Source organism: Coregonus clupeaformis, chromosome 20 (genome assembly GCF_020615455.1).
Source record: "Coregonus clupeaformis isolate EN_2021a chromosome 20, ASM2061545v1, whole genome shotgun sequence".
Taxonomy (NCBI): Eukaryota; Metazoa; Chordata; class Actinopteri; order Salmoniformes; family Salmonidae; genus Coregonus; species Coregonus clupeaformis.
The window spans coordinates 50,759,573-50,774,772 of NC_059211.1; the positions used below are offsets into that span (position 1 = coordinate 50,759,573).

Genomic DNA, 15,200 nt, shown 5'->3' on the forward strand with positions numbered 1-15,200 from the left:
GATCATCAAATAAAGAAACAGAAAGAAAAGTGGTAAGATAGGTGAGCAAATGATATTTAGCTAGTTGTTTTGTATATCTTGTAGACAACATCAATCAATCAAATGTATTTATAAAACCCTTTTTACATCAGCAGATGTCACAAAGTGCTTAAACAGAAACCCAGCCTAAAACCCCAAACAGCAAGAAATGCAGATGTAGAAGAACAACATCCAGTCTATTGTATAAGGATGACTGAAGGGGAACCTTACTGGTTGACAGATGACACATTTTGTCTAGTGGATGCTATTGTGATTAGATTACTATATAAAGCAGAGTTGGTTCTCACCTTTAGCTGGGCAGGGGAAGGCGATGCGCTGGTTGGCTACTCTCTCCTGGTGTGGGCTGTTGAAGGGGGGCTCCAGCACATCAACCACGGGGGGAACTGAGGAGGGAGGTGACGGGGAAGGACACACACACCACATTAAGGAAAATAACAACTGTGCATGGGCATATCCTTAACCTTTCAGTTTAGGTATAGGATAAACCATATCTTAATCCTAAACATAAACTATGTTTGTAAAGAGTTTGGAGGCAGTATTGCAAAACCATGTTGGGTTAAATGCGGAAGACACATTTCGGTTGAATGCATTCAGTTGTGCAACTGACTAGGTATCCCCTTTCCCTTTCCCCTTAACTATTATTCTAAAGAATCTCCGGTGAGGCTTATAGGGGACTCAGTGACTCACCTTGCACCTGCAGCTGTACGTTGGCCTGGTCGCTTCCAGCGATGTTGGTGGCCAGGCAGGTGTAGGTCCCCTGATCACTCAGCCCCACCTGGCCTAGGGTCAGAGAGCCATCGAGGGAGGTCCTGTACTGTGTCCCATCCACCACCAGGGCGGCGCCATCCTTCAGCCAGGCCAGGAAGGGCTGTGGCACCCCTCGCGCCACGCAGGGCAGATCCACAGGATGCCCCACCTGCACCTTCATCACCCTCGGGCCAGCCTGGATACTGGGGGGCACTGGAGAGGAGAGAAGACAGGCAGTCAGAGGAAACAGTCAGTCAGTGGAGAGAGAGAGACAGGAGAGAAGACAGGCAGTCAGTGGAGAGAGACAGACAGGAGAGAAGACAGGCAGTCAGTGGAGAGAGACAGACAGGAGAGAAGACAGGCAGTCAGTGGAGAGAGAGAGACAGGAGAGAAGACAGGCAGTCAGTGGAGAGAGACAGACAGGAGAGAAGACAGGCAGTCAGTGGAGAGAAACAGACAGGAGAGAAGACAGGCAGTCAGTGGAGAGAAACAGACAGGAGAGAAGACAGGCAGTCAGTGGAGAGAAACAGACAGGAGAGAAGACAGGCAGTCAGTGGAGAGAGAGAGAGACAGGAGAGAAGACAGGCAGTCAGTGGAGAGAGACAGACAGGAGAGAAGACAGGCAGTCAGTGGAGAGAGAGAGACAGGAGAGAAGACAGGCAGTCAGTGGAGAGAGAGAGAGACAGGAGAGAAGACAGGCAGTCAGTGGAGAGAGACAGACAGGAGAGAAGACAGGCAGTCAGTGGAGAGAAACAGACAGGAGAGAAGACAGGCAGTCAGTGGATAGAGACAGACAGGAGAGAAGACAGACAGTCAGTGGAGAGAGACAGACAGGAGAGAAGACAGGCAGTCAGTGGAGAGAGAGAGACAGGAGAGAAGACAGGCAGTCAGTGGAGAGAGACAGACAGGAGAGAAGACATGCAGTCAGTGGAGAGAGAGACAGGAGAGAAGACAGGCAGTCAGTGGAGAGAGAGAGACAGGAGAGAAGACAGGCAGTCAGTGGAGAGAGACAGACAGGAGAGAAGACAGGCAGTCAGTGGAGAGAGACAGACAGGCGAGAAGACAGGCAGTCAATGGAGAGAGAGACAGGAGAGAAGACAGGCAGTCAGTGGAGAGAGACAGACAGGAGAGAAGACAGGCAGTCAGTGGAGAGAGAGAGACAGGAGAGAAGACAGGCAGTCAGTGGAGAGAGACAGACAGGAGAGAAGACAGGCAGTCAGTGGAGAGAGAGACAGGAGAGAAGACAGGCAGTCAGTGGAGAGAGAGAGACAGGAGAGAAGACAGGCAGTCAGTGGAGAGAGACAGACAGGAGAGAAGACAGGCAGTCAGTGGAGAGAGACAGACAGGCGAGAAGACAGGCAGTCAATGGAGAGAGAGACAGGAGAGAAGACAGGCAGTCAGTGGAGAGAGACAGACAGGAGAGAAGACAGGCAGTCAGTGGAGAGAGACAGGAGAGAAGACAGGCAGTCAGTGGAGAGAGACAGACAGGAGAGAAGACAGGCAGTCAGTGTAGAGACAGGCAGGGGAGAACAAGGATTATAAATTAGGTATTCCACTTACTGAGCTATTTTCTTAACAAGTCATCATACATATTATCAGTTACATTCTCCTTTCCTCCACTACTTTGCTGTCTCAGATAGATCTGAACAGTCTAACAGTGCTAATTCCCAGTCTGTGGCTGTGAGTGTTTACTATGTTTGGACAAAAAAGCGCAGTACACCTCAGAAACCTCTCCACTCCTACAGGTGATTATTATGTGGTATTTAGATGCCATTCAGATTGCTGCTGCAGGTTAATTGTAGTGTTCAGACGGCTTTAGTCATATCCACCAACACTTCAAACAGTCCTGAGTGCCTGACTCAGTGTACTCATCATCTAGCCAATGCTGTCATTTCACTTCATTTCCCTCTCCTCTCCTCTCCTCTCCTCTCCTCTCCTCTCCTCTCCTCTCCTCTCCTCTCCTCTCCTCTCCTCTCCTCCGTCCTCTCCTCTCCTCTCCTCTCCTCCGTCCTCTCCTCTCCTCTCCTCTCCTCTCCTCTCCTCTCCTCTCCTCTCCTCTCCTCTTCCCTTCCCTTCCCTTCCCTTCCCTTCCCTTCCCTTCCCTTCCCTTCCCTTCCCTTCCCTTCCCTTCCCTTCCCTTCCCTTCCCTTCCCTTCCCTTCCCCTTCCCCTTCCCCTTCCCCTTCCCCTCCCTTCCCTTCCCCTTCCCCTTCCCCCTCCCCCGTCCTCTCCTCTCCTCTCTCCTCTCCTCTCCTCTCCTCTCCTCTCCTCTCCTCTCCTCCTCTCATCTTCTCTGCTCTTCTCTTCTCCCTGTCTGTCTGTCTACCCATATGTCTGTGTAGATTGAGTTTAAACACACTTGCTGGTCTTGCCCAGGCCCAATGAGTAATGTTCATGTGTCTGGGGCTGAGTGAGTAATGTTCAGTGCAGTGTTCTCACACATCAGGTATTTAACATCTAATGAGTGTGTCTGTGCTGCGACTGAAGACTGCAACTCAGGAATTGAGGCTGTTCTGAGGGCAAAAGGGCGGGATGCAACTCAATATTAGGAAGGTGTTCTTAATGTTTTGTACACTCAGTGTATATATCAATGCATTGGCGAGGGCACTAGAACAGTCTGCAGCACCCGGCCTCACCCTACTGAACTCAGAAATCAAATGTCTACTGTTTGCTGATGATCTGGTGCTTCTGTCACCAACCAAGGAGGGCCTACAGCAGCACCTAGATATTCTGCACAGATTCTGTCATACCTGGGCCCTGACAGTAAATCTCAGTAGGACAAAAATAACGGTGTTCCAAAAACAGTTCAGTAGCCAAGACAACAACTACAAATTATATCTAGACACAGTTGCCTTAGAGAACACAAATGTCACGGTTTCGGCCGAGGCAGCTCCTCCTCCTTGTTCGGGCAGGTTTCGCCGGTCGTCGTCTCCGGAGTACTAGCTGCCACCGCTCTATGTTTTCTGTTTGACTAGTTTTGTCTGTTAGCCACACCTGTCTTGTGTTATGTCTAATTAAGCACCCTATTTAGTTTCCTTGTTGTTAGTGTAGTGTTGTGTGTAATTGTTTCGTGTTAGGTGTCATTTCGTACCTGTGTTTGGTACGCCTCTACTGTATTGCTTACTTCTCGGTTGAGAGGAGTTTTGCGCGCCTGTTTATGCGCGCTTGTATTTTACGCCTGTGTGCGTTTTGCCTCTGGCTGGTTTTGGATTATTGCCTCGCACTTTCCAGTAAAGATTATTGGACTATCAATCTGCTTCTGCACCTGATTCCACACCACACCATTTCTACACGGCCCTGACAGAATTACACACCACTTCAATGGAATCAGCAGGAGCACAAGTCGACAGCGTGGAGGAGCGTCTCCAGGGACAGGAACATCGCATCAATCGGATCGGGCACGCGTTGGAGGGCGTCATGGACACTCTTCGGCGCTGGGAGATCAGCGGTGTTCCCACAGCCCCACCGGTCGCTCCATCACCACCAGAGAACCTGCCTACTCATCCACCGGAACCCAGTGGGATTCGGCTCTCGCTCCCGAGGGCGTACGACGGCTCCGCTGCCGGGTGTCAGGGTTTCCTTTTGCAAGTGGAGCTCTACCTGGCCACTATACACCCGGCGCCCTCGGGATACGAGAGCGTTTCCGCCCTCATCTCCTGTCTCACCGGCAAGGCGTTGGAGTGGGCCAACGCCGAATGGAGGGGAATAGACTCCGCCACAGTCACCTATGCGGAGTTCTCCCGCCGCTTTCTGCGGTCTTTGACCATCCACCAGAGGGTAGAGCGGCGGGGGAACGTCTATTCCACCTCCGACAGGGGATGAGGAGCGCTCAAGAATTCGCACTGGAGTTCCGGACTCTAGCGGCTGACGCGGGGTGGAATGAGAGGGCCCTCATAGACCATTTTAGGTGTAGCCTTAGGGAGGACGTCCGCAGGGAGTTAGCGTGTAGGGACGCTACTTTAACTTTTGACCAGCTTGTGGACATGGCTATTCGTCTGGACAACCTACTCACGACCCGCGGGCGTCCCAGATGGGGGCCTCCCATTCCACCCTCCAGCACCTCCGAGCCGAGTCCGATGGAGCTCGGAGGGGCTGGCGCTAGAACGAAAAGAGGAAGGAACCCGAGGGGAGCAGTCTCCTGCACCAAGTGTGGCCGCGGAGGGCACACCGCGGCTAGGTGCTGGGAGGGTTCCCTGAGGAGGGAGATGGCAGGCCATACAGTGGGGAGTTCTCCCAGGTGAGTAGGCGCCCTACTTACCCAGAGCTTTCTGTCGTCCACTTTACATTACCTGTTTGTTTTCCACAGGTTGCACCTCGTTCCCAGCATAAGGCGCTAGTCGATTCAGGCGCAGCTGGGAATTTTATAGATCATAAATTCTGTGTTAAGTTAGGGATTCCCCTCCTTCCAGTCGATAAGCCTTTCCCCGTACATGCCTTAGATAGTCGTCCGTTAGGATCTGGGTGGATTGGGGAGCTCACAGCGCCACTTAGGATGATGACGCAGGGGGGTCATGAGGAGATGATTCAACTCTATCTGATTGACTCTCCTGCGTATCCGGTGGTACTGGGGCTTCCCTGGTTGACTACCCATGATCCTACTATTTCGTGGCGAGAGAAGGCTCTTAAAGGGTGGTCTGCTCAGTGTGAGGGGTTATGTCTGGGTGTTTCCGTAGGGGCGACCTCGGTGGAAAGTCCGAACCAGATGTCCGCACTGCACATTCCTCCTGAGTATGAGGATTTGGCACTCGTGTTTAGTAAAACCCGGCGGCACGATTGCCACCTCATAGACAGGGGGATTGTGCGATAGACCTCCAGACAGGAGCAGCGCTTCCGCGAGCCATGTGTATCCTTTGTCACAGGAGGAGAAAAGGGCAATGGAAACTTACATTGCCGAGTCTCTGAGACAGGGATACATACGGACCTCTACTTCTCCCGCGTCCTCGAGCTTCTTTTTTGTGAAGAAGAAGGATGGAGGTCTGCGTCCGTGTATTGACTACCGCGGTCTCAATCAGGTGACTGTTAAATATAGTTATCCACTTCCGCTGATTGGGACTATGACGGAGTCATTGCACGGGCACGGTTCTTCACAAAATTGGACCTCAGGAGCGCATATAATTTGGTGCGCATTAGGGAGGGCGATGAGTGGAAGACAGCATTTAGTACTACCTCCGGCCATTACGAGTATCTCGTCATGCCATATGGGTTAATGAATGCTCCATCAGTCTTCCAATCGTTTGTAGATGAAATTTTCCGGGACATGCAGGCGCAGGGAGTGGTGGTGTACATCGATGATATTCTGGTGTACAGCCCTACTCGGGCCGAGCATGTAGCCCTGGTGCGCAGGGTATTGAGGAGACTGTTGGAGCATGACCTGTATGTCAAGGCTGAGAAATGTCTGTTCTTCCAGGAGTCAGTTTCCTTTTTGGGTTACCAGTTGTCTGCGTCAGGGGTGAGAATGGAGGTGGACCGAGTGTCCGCCCGTGCGTAATTGGCAAACCCCAACGACGGTTAAAGAGGTGCAGCGGTTTTTGGGTTTTGCGAATTACTACCGGAGGTTTATCCGGGGGTTTTGGACAGGTGGCAGCTCCCATTACGTCTCTTCTGAAGGGGGGTCCGGTGCGCTTGCAGTGGTCGGCTGAGGCGGACAGGGCTTTTGGGAGACTGAAGGACCTGTTTACCTCGGCTCCGGTGTTGGCGCACCCGGATCCCACTTTACCGTTTCAAGTTGAGGTAGACGCGTCCGAGGCCGGTATTGGGGCCGTTCTATCTCAACGCTCGGGTACACCACCTAAGCTCCGCCCCTGTGCTTTTTATTCTAAGAAGCTCAGTCCGGCGGAGCGGAATTATGACGTAGGGGACAGGGAGCTGTTAGCCGTAGTCCAGGCCCTAAAGGTGTGGAGGCATTGGCTTGAGGGGGCTCAGCACCCTTTCCTTATTCTGACCGATCACCGTAACCTGGAATATATTCGGGCCGCTAGGAGACTAAATCCTCGCCAGGCTCGATGGACTATGTTTCTCGCCCGGTTTGTGTTTAAGATTACTTACATCCCTGGGTCCCAGAACGGAAAGGCAGATGCTCTGTCCCGCCGGTATGACGCGGAGGAGAGGTGCGTGGAGTCCATTCCCATACTACCGGAGTCGTGTCTGGTGGCACCGGTGGTGTGGGAGGTCGATGCGGAGATCGAGCGGGCGTTACGTGCACGACCCTAGTCCTCCACAGTGTCCGGTGGGTCGGACGTACGTCCCCGCTCGAGGTCCGGGATCGGTTGATTTATTGGGCTCACACGTCGCCCTCCTCTGACATCCGGGTATTGGCCGGACGGTGCACTGCCTTAGTATGAAGTACTGGTGGCCAACATTAGCCAGGGATGTGAGGGTTTATGTCTCCTCCTGCTCAATATGTGCCCAGTGTAAGGCACCCAGACATTTGCCCAGGGGTAAATTACAGCCCCTGCCCGTTCCACAGCGACCCTGGTCTCATCTATCGGTGGATTTTGTTACCGATCTTCCCTCCTCTCAGGGGAATACCACCATCCTGGTCGTTGTGGATCGGTTCTCTAAGGCCTGTCGTCTCCTTCCCATGCCGGGTCTTCCTACTGCCCTACAGACCGCTGAGGCTCTATTTACTCACGTCTTCCGGCATTACGGGGTACCCGAGGATATAGTGTCTGATCGAGGCCCCCAGTTTACCTCCAGAGTCTGGAGAGCATTTATGGAACGTTTGGGGGTCTCGGTGAGCCTTACCTCGGGTTACCACCCGGAGAGCAATGGGCAGGTCGAAAGAGTCAACCAGGATGTGGGTAGGTTTCTGAGGTCATATTGTCCAGGACCGGCCGGAGGAGTGGGCGAGATATGTGCCCTGGGCCGAGATGGCACAGAACTCTCTCCGCCACTCCTCCACTAGACTAACCCCTTTTCAGTGTGTCTTAGGGTATCAGCCGGTTCTGGCACCGTGGCATGAGAGCCAGATCGAGGCCCCGCTGTGGATGAGTGGGTAGGGCGCTCGGAGGAGACGTGGAACGCTGCTCATGTCTATCTGCAGCGTGCCATACGTCGACAAAAGACGAGCGCCGACCTACGCCGCAGTGAGGGGCCAGTGTACGCACCTGGAGATCGAGTCTGGCTCTCAACCAGAAACCTACCCCTCCGCCTGCCCTGCCGGAAGCTGGGTCGGCGGTTTGTGGGGCCTTTTAAAGTCCTGAGGAGATTGAATGAGGTGTGTTACAGGTTAGAACTACCTATTGATTACAAGAATATTAACCCCTCATTCCATGTGTCTCTCCTCAGGCCGGTGGTAGCTGGTCCACTCCAGGACTTCGAGATTGAGGAGACTCCTCCGCCCCGTTGGAGATCGAGGGGGCTCCGGCGTACACTGTTCGGACCATCCTGGATTCCAGACGCCGGATGGGGGTCTCCAATATCTCGTGGAGTGGGAGGGTACGGTCCGGCGGAGCGGTGCTGGAGTGCCGAGGAGGGATATTCTGGATCCGTCCCTGATGACCGAATTCCATCGTGGTCATCCCACGCGCCCGGCGCCGCGCCCTCCTGGGCGCCCCGAGGCCGGAGTCGGCGCACGGCTGGAGCCGCGCGTCAAGGGGGGGGGTACTGTCACGGTTTCGGCCGAGGCAGCTCCTCCTCCTTGTTCGGGCAGGTTTCGCCGGTCGTCGTCTCCGGAGTACTAGCTGCCACCGCTCTATGTTTTCTGTTTGACTAGTTTTGTCTGTTAGCCACACCTGTCTTGTGTTATGTCTAATTAAGCACCCTATTTAGTTTCCTTGTTGTTAGTGTAGTGTTGTGTGTAATTGTTTCGTGTTAGGTGTCATTTCGTACCTGTGTTTGGTACGCCTCTACTGTATTGCTTACTTCTCGGTTGAGAGGAGTTTTGCGCGCCTGTTTATGCGCGCTTGTATTTTACGCCTGTGTGCGTTTTGCCTCTGGCTGGTTTTGGATTATTGCCTCGCACTTTCCAGTAAAGATTATTGGACTATCAATCTGCTTCTGCACCTGATTCCACACCACACCATTTCTACACGGCCCTGACAACAAAGAATTATACAGTGGGGAAAAAAAGTATTTAGTCAGCCACCAATTGTGCAAGTTCTCCCACTTAAAAAGATGAGAGAGGCCTGTAATTTTCATCATAGGTACACGTCAACTATGACAGACAAAATGAGAAAACAAAATCCAGAAAATCACATTGTAGGATTTTTAATGAATGTATTTGCAAATTATGGTGGAAAATAAGTATTTGGTCAATAACAAAAGTTTCTCAATACTTTGTTATATACCCTTTGTTGGCAATGACACAGGTCAAACGTTTTCTGTAAGTCTTCACAAGGTTTTCACACACTGTTGCTGGTATTTTGGCCCATTCCTCCATGCAGATCTCCTCTAGAGCAGTGATGTTTTGGGGCTGTCACTGGGCAACACAGACTTTCAACTCCCTCCAAAGATTTTCTATTGGGTTGAGATCTGGAGACTGGCTAGGCCACTCCAGGACCTTGAAATGTTTCTTACGAAGCCACTCCTTCGTTGCCCGGGCGGTGTGTTTGGGATCATTGTCATGCTGAAAGACCCAGCCACGTTTCATCTTCAATGCCCTTGCTGATGGAAGGAGGTTTTCACTCAAAATCTCACGATACATGGCCCCATTCATTCTTTCCTTTACACGGATCAGTCGTCTTGGTCCCTTTGCAGAAAAACAGCCCCAAAGCATGATGTTTCCACCCCCCATGCTTCACAGTAGGTATGGTGTTCTTTGGATGCAACTCAGCATTCTTTGTCCTCCAAACACGACGAGTTGAGTTTTTACCAAAAAGTTATATTTTGGTTTCATCTGACCATATGACATTCTCTCAATCCTCTTCTGGATCATCCAAATGCACTCTAGCAAACTTCAGATGGGCCTGGACATGTACTGGCTTAAGCAGGGGGACACGTCTGGCACTGCAGGATTTGAGTCCCTGGCGGCGTAGTGTGTTACTGATGGTAGGCTTTGTTACTTTGGTCCCAGCTCTCTGCAGGTCATTCACTAGGTCCCCCCGTGTGGTTCTGGGATTTTTGCTCACCGTTCTTGTGATCATTTTGACCCCACGGGGTGAGATCTTGCGTGGAGCCCCAGATCGAGGGAGATTATCAGTGGTCTTGTATGTCTTCCGTTTCTAATAATTGCTCCCACAGTTGATTTCTTCAAACCAAGCTGCTTACCTATTGCAGATTCAGTCTTCCCAGCCAGGTGCAGGTCTACAATTTTGTTTCTGGTGTCCTTTGACAGCTCTTTGGTCTTGGCCATAGTGGAGTTTGGAGTGTGACTGTTTGAGGTTGTGGACAGGTGTCTTTTATACTGATAACAAGTTCAAACAGGTGCCATTAATACAGGTAACGAGTGGAGGACAGAGGAGCCTCTTAAAGAAGAAGTTACAGGTCTGTGAGAGCCAGAAATCTTGCTTGTTTGTAGGTGACCAAATACTTATTTTCCACCATAATTTGCAAATAAATTCATTAAAAATCCTACAATGTGATTTGCTGGATTTTTTTTCCTCAATTTGTCTGTCATAGTTGATGTGTACCTATGATGAAAATTACAGGCCTCTCTCATCTTTTTAAGTGGGAGAACTTGCACAATTGGTGGCTGACTAAATACTTTTTTCCCCCACTGTACCTACCTCTGCCTAAACATCAACACCACAGGTAACTTCCACAAAGCTGTGAACGCTCTGAGAGACAAGGCAAGAAGGGCCTTCTACACCATCAAAAGGAACATAAAACTCTACATCCTAATTAGGATCTGGCTAAAAATACTTAAATCAGTTATAGAACCCATTGCCCTCTATGGTTGTAAGGTCTGGGGTCCACTCACCAACCAATAATTCACAAAAAGGGACAAACACCCAATTGAAAATCTGCAAGCAGAATTCTGCAAAAATATACTTTGTATACAACGCAAAACCACAAACAATGCATGCAGATTAGAATTAGGACTATACCCGCTAGTTATCAAAAGTTGTTAAATTCTATAACGACCTAAAAGGAAGTGATGCCCACATATTCCACCACAAAGCCCTCACCTACAGAGAGATTAACCTGGAGAAGAGTCCCCTCAGCTGGCTGGTTCTGGGGCTCCGTTCACAAATACAAACAGAACCCACAGAGCCCCAGGACAGCAACACAATTAGACCCAACCAAATTATGAGAAAGCACTATTTGACACAGTGGAAAGAATCAACCAAAAACTTTTTGACACACTGGAAAGAATCAACCAAAAAACAGAGCAAATTGGAGTGCTATCTGGCCCTAAACAGAGTACACAGGGGCAGAATACCTACTAATGTGACTGACCCAAAATTAAGAAAATATGGCATTTTTCATATCTGTTAGGTGAAATGCCACAGTGTGCAATCACAGCAGCACGATTTGTGGCCCGTTGCCATGAGCAAAGGGCAACCAGTGGAGCACAAACAACACTGTAAATACTAACAATATTGATATGTTTATCGTCCCCTACTATTCGTACTAAAACTATTTGCACATTGCAAAAACACTATACATTGCTGGTAATAAAACACTTGAAATGTTTATCTTTTTGAAATATTTTTGAGTGCAATATTTACTGTTAAATTCTAATCGTTTTTTTATGTTGTTTTGTGTCTTCTCATTTTTGTTTATTGTTTATTTCACTTTCTTTGGCAATGTAAACACGTTTCCCATGCCAATAAAGCCCCTTTAAATTGAGAGAGAGAGAGAGAGAGAGAGAGAGAGAGAGAGAGAGAGAGAGAGAGAGAGAGTGAGCGAGCGAGCGAGAGAGCGAGAGAGAGCGAGAGAGAGCGAGAGAGAGCGAGAGAGAGCGAGAGAGATTTGATGAAGAATGCAAAAACCTAAGAAAGAAATTGAGAAACCTATCCAACCAAAAACATAGAGACCCAGAAAACCTGAGCCTACGCCTTCACTATGGTGAATCACTAAAACAATACAGAAATACACTACGGAAAAAGAAGGAACAGCATGTCAGAAATCAGCTCAATGTAATTGAATAATCCATAGACTCTAACCACTTCTGGGAAAATTGGAAAACACTAAACAAACAACAACACGAAGAGCTATCTATCCAAAATGGAGATGTATGGGTAAACCACTTCTCCAATCTTTTTGGCCCTATAACAGAGAACAAACAGCAAAAAAATATACATGATCAAATGCAAATCTTAGAATCAACTATTAAAGACTACCAGAACCCACTGGATTCTCCAATTACATTGAAAGAACTACAGGACAAAATACAAACCCTCCAACCCAAAAAGTCCTGTGGTGTTGATGGTATCCTCAATGAAATGATAAAATATACAGACCACAAATTTCAATTAGCTATACTTAAACTCTTTAACATCATCCTTAGCTCTGGCATCTTCCCCAATATTTGGAACCAAGGACTGATCACCCCAATCCACAAAAGTGGAGACAAAGTTGACCCCAATAACTACCGTGGGATATGCGTCAACAGCAACCTTGGGAAAATCCTCTGCATTATCATTAACAGCAGACTAGTTCATTTCCTCAGTAAAAACAATGTACTGAGCAAATGTCAAATTGGCTTTTTACCAAATTACCGTACGACAGACCACGTATTCACCCTGCACACCCTAATTGACAAACAAACCAAAACAAAGGCAAAGTCTTCTCATGCTTTGTTGATTTCAAAAAAGCTTTTTGACTCAATTTGTCATGAGGGTCTGCTATACAAATTGATGGAAAGTGGGGTTGGAGGAAAAACATACGACATTATAAAATCCATGTACACAAACAACAAGTGTGCGGTTAAAATTGGCAAAAAACACACACATTTCTTTCCACAGGGCTGTGGGGTGAGACAGGGATGCAGTTTAAGCCCCACCCTCTTCAACATATATATCAACGAATTGGCGAGGGCACTAGAACAGTCTGCAGCACCCGGCCTCAACCTACTAGAATCTGAAGTCAAATGTCTTCTGTTTGCTGATGATCTGGTGCTTCTGTCACCAACCAAGGAGGGCCTACAGCAGCACCTAGATCTGCTGCACAGATTCTGTCAGACCTGGGCCCTGACAGTAAATCTCATTAAGACAAAAATAATGGTGTATCAAAAAAGGTCCAGTTGCCAGGACCACAAATACAAATTCCATCTAGACACCGTTGCCCTAGAGCACACAAAAAACTATACATACCTCGTCCTAAACATCAGCGCCACAGGTAACTTCCACAAAGCTGTGAACGATCTGAGAGACAAGGCAAGAAGGGCCTTCTATGCCATCAAAAGGAACATAAAATTTGACATATCAATTAGGATCTGGCTAAAAATACTTCAATCAGTTATAGAACCCATTGCCCTTTATGGTTGTGAGGTCTGGGGTCCGCTCACCAACCAAGAATTCACAAAATGGGACAAACACCAAATTGAGACTCTGCATGCAGAATTCTGCAAAAAACATCCTCCGTGTACAACGTAAAACACCAAATAATGCATGCAGAGCAGAATTAGGCCAATACCCGCTAATTATCAAAATCCAGAAAAGAGCCGTTAAATTCTATAACCACTTAAAAGGAAGCAATTCCCAAACCTTCCATAACAAAGCCATCACCTACAGAGAGATGAACTTGGAGAAGAGTCCCCTAAGTAAGCTGGTCCTGGGGCTCTGTTCACAAACACAAACAGACCCCACACAGCCCCAGGACAACAACAACAACAACAACACAATTAGACCCAACCAAATCATGAGAAAACAAAAAGAGAATTACTTGACACATTGGAAAGAACAAACAAAAAAACTAAGCAAACTAGAATGCTATTTGGCCCTAAACAGAGAGTACACAGTGGCAGAATACCTGACCACTGTGACTGACCAAAACTTAAGGAAAGCTTTGACTATGTACAGACTCAGTGAGCATAGCCTTGCTATTGAGAAAGGCCGCCATAGGCAGACCAGGCTCTCAAGAGAAGACAGGCTCTGTGCACACTGCCCACAAAATGAGGTGGAAACTGAGCTGCACTTCCTAACCTCCTGCCAAATGTATGACCATATTAGAGACACATATTTCCCTCAGATTACAGAGATCCACAAAGAAATCGAAAAACAAACCCAATTTTGATAAACTCCCTTATCTACTGGGTGAAATACCCCAGTGTGCCATCACAGTAGCAAGATTTGTGATCTGTTGCCACAAGAAAAGGGCAACCAGTGAAGAACAAACACCATTTTAAATACAACCTATATTTATATTTATTTACTTTCCATTTGTACTTTAACTATTTGCACATTGTTACAACACTGTATATATACATAATATGACATTTGAAATGTCTTTATTCTTTTGAAACTTCTGAGTGTAATGTTTACTGTTAATATTTATTGTTTATTTCACTTTTGTTTACTATCTACTTCACTTGCTTTGGCAATGTTAACATACGTTTCCCATGCCAATAAAGCCCTTAAATTGAAATTGAAATTGAAATTGAATTGAGAGAGAGAGAGTGAATTCACCAACCAAGAATTCATAAAATGGGACAAACACCAAATTGAGACTCTGCATGCAGAATTCTGCAAAAATATCCTCTGTGTACAACGAAAAACACCAAATAATGCATGCAGAGCAAATTTAGGCCAATACCCGCTAATTATCAAAATCCAGAAAAGAGACGTTAAATTCTATAACCACTTAAATGCAAGCGATTCCCAAACCTTCCATAACAAAGCCATCACCTACAGAGAGATGAACTTGGAGAAGAGTCCCCTAAGCAAGCTAGTCCTGGGGATCTGTTCACAAACACAAACAGACCCCACAGAGCCCCAGGACAACAACACAATTAGACCCAACCGAATCATGAGAAAACATAAAGAGAATTACTTGACACATTGGAAAGAATTACCAAAAATTGCTACAGAGCAGAGCAAACTAGAATGCTATTTGGCCCTAAACAGAGAGTACACAGTGGCAGAATACCTGACCACTGTGACTGACCCAAACTTAAGGAAAGCTTTGACTATGTACAGACTCAGTGAGCATAGCATTGCTATTGAGAAAGACCGCCGTAGGCAGACCTGGCTCTCAAGAGAAGACAGGCTATGTGCACACTGCCCATGAAATGAGGTGGAAACTGAGCTGCACTTCCTAACCTCCTGCCAAATGTATGACCATATTAGAGACACATATTTCCCTCAGATTACAGAGATCCACAAAGAAATCGAAAACAAACCCAATTTTGATAAACTCCCTTATCTACTGGGTGAAATACCACAGTGTGCCATCACAGCAGCAATATTTATGACCTGTTGCCACAAGAAAAGGGCAACCAGTGAAGAACAAACACCATTTTAAATACAACCTATATTTATGTTTATTTATTTTCCCATTTGTACTTTAACTATTTGCACATTGTTACAACAC

General features: G+C 47.9%; 1 protein-coding gene across 1 annotated transcript in view; it reads right to left on the bottom strand.

The window, feature by feature from the left end:
- hmcn1 (hemicentin 1) overlaps window positions 1-15,200 on the bottom strand; it is a 213,524-nt gene that overhangs the window by 89,303 nt on the left and 109,021 nt on the right. Inside the window, exons 24-25 of the mRNA XM_041838786.2 lie at window positions 727-999; window positions 327-422 (exon numbers count right to left, since the gene is read on the bottom strand). Coding sequence (XP_041694720.2) covers window positions 327-422; window positions 727-999 — 369 coding nt within the window. The remainder of the gene's footprint in view (window positions 1-326; window positions 423-726; window positions 1,000-15,200) is intronic.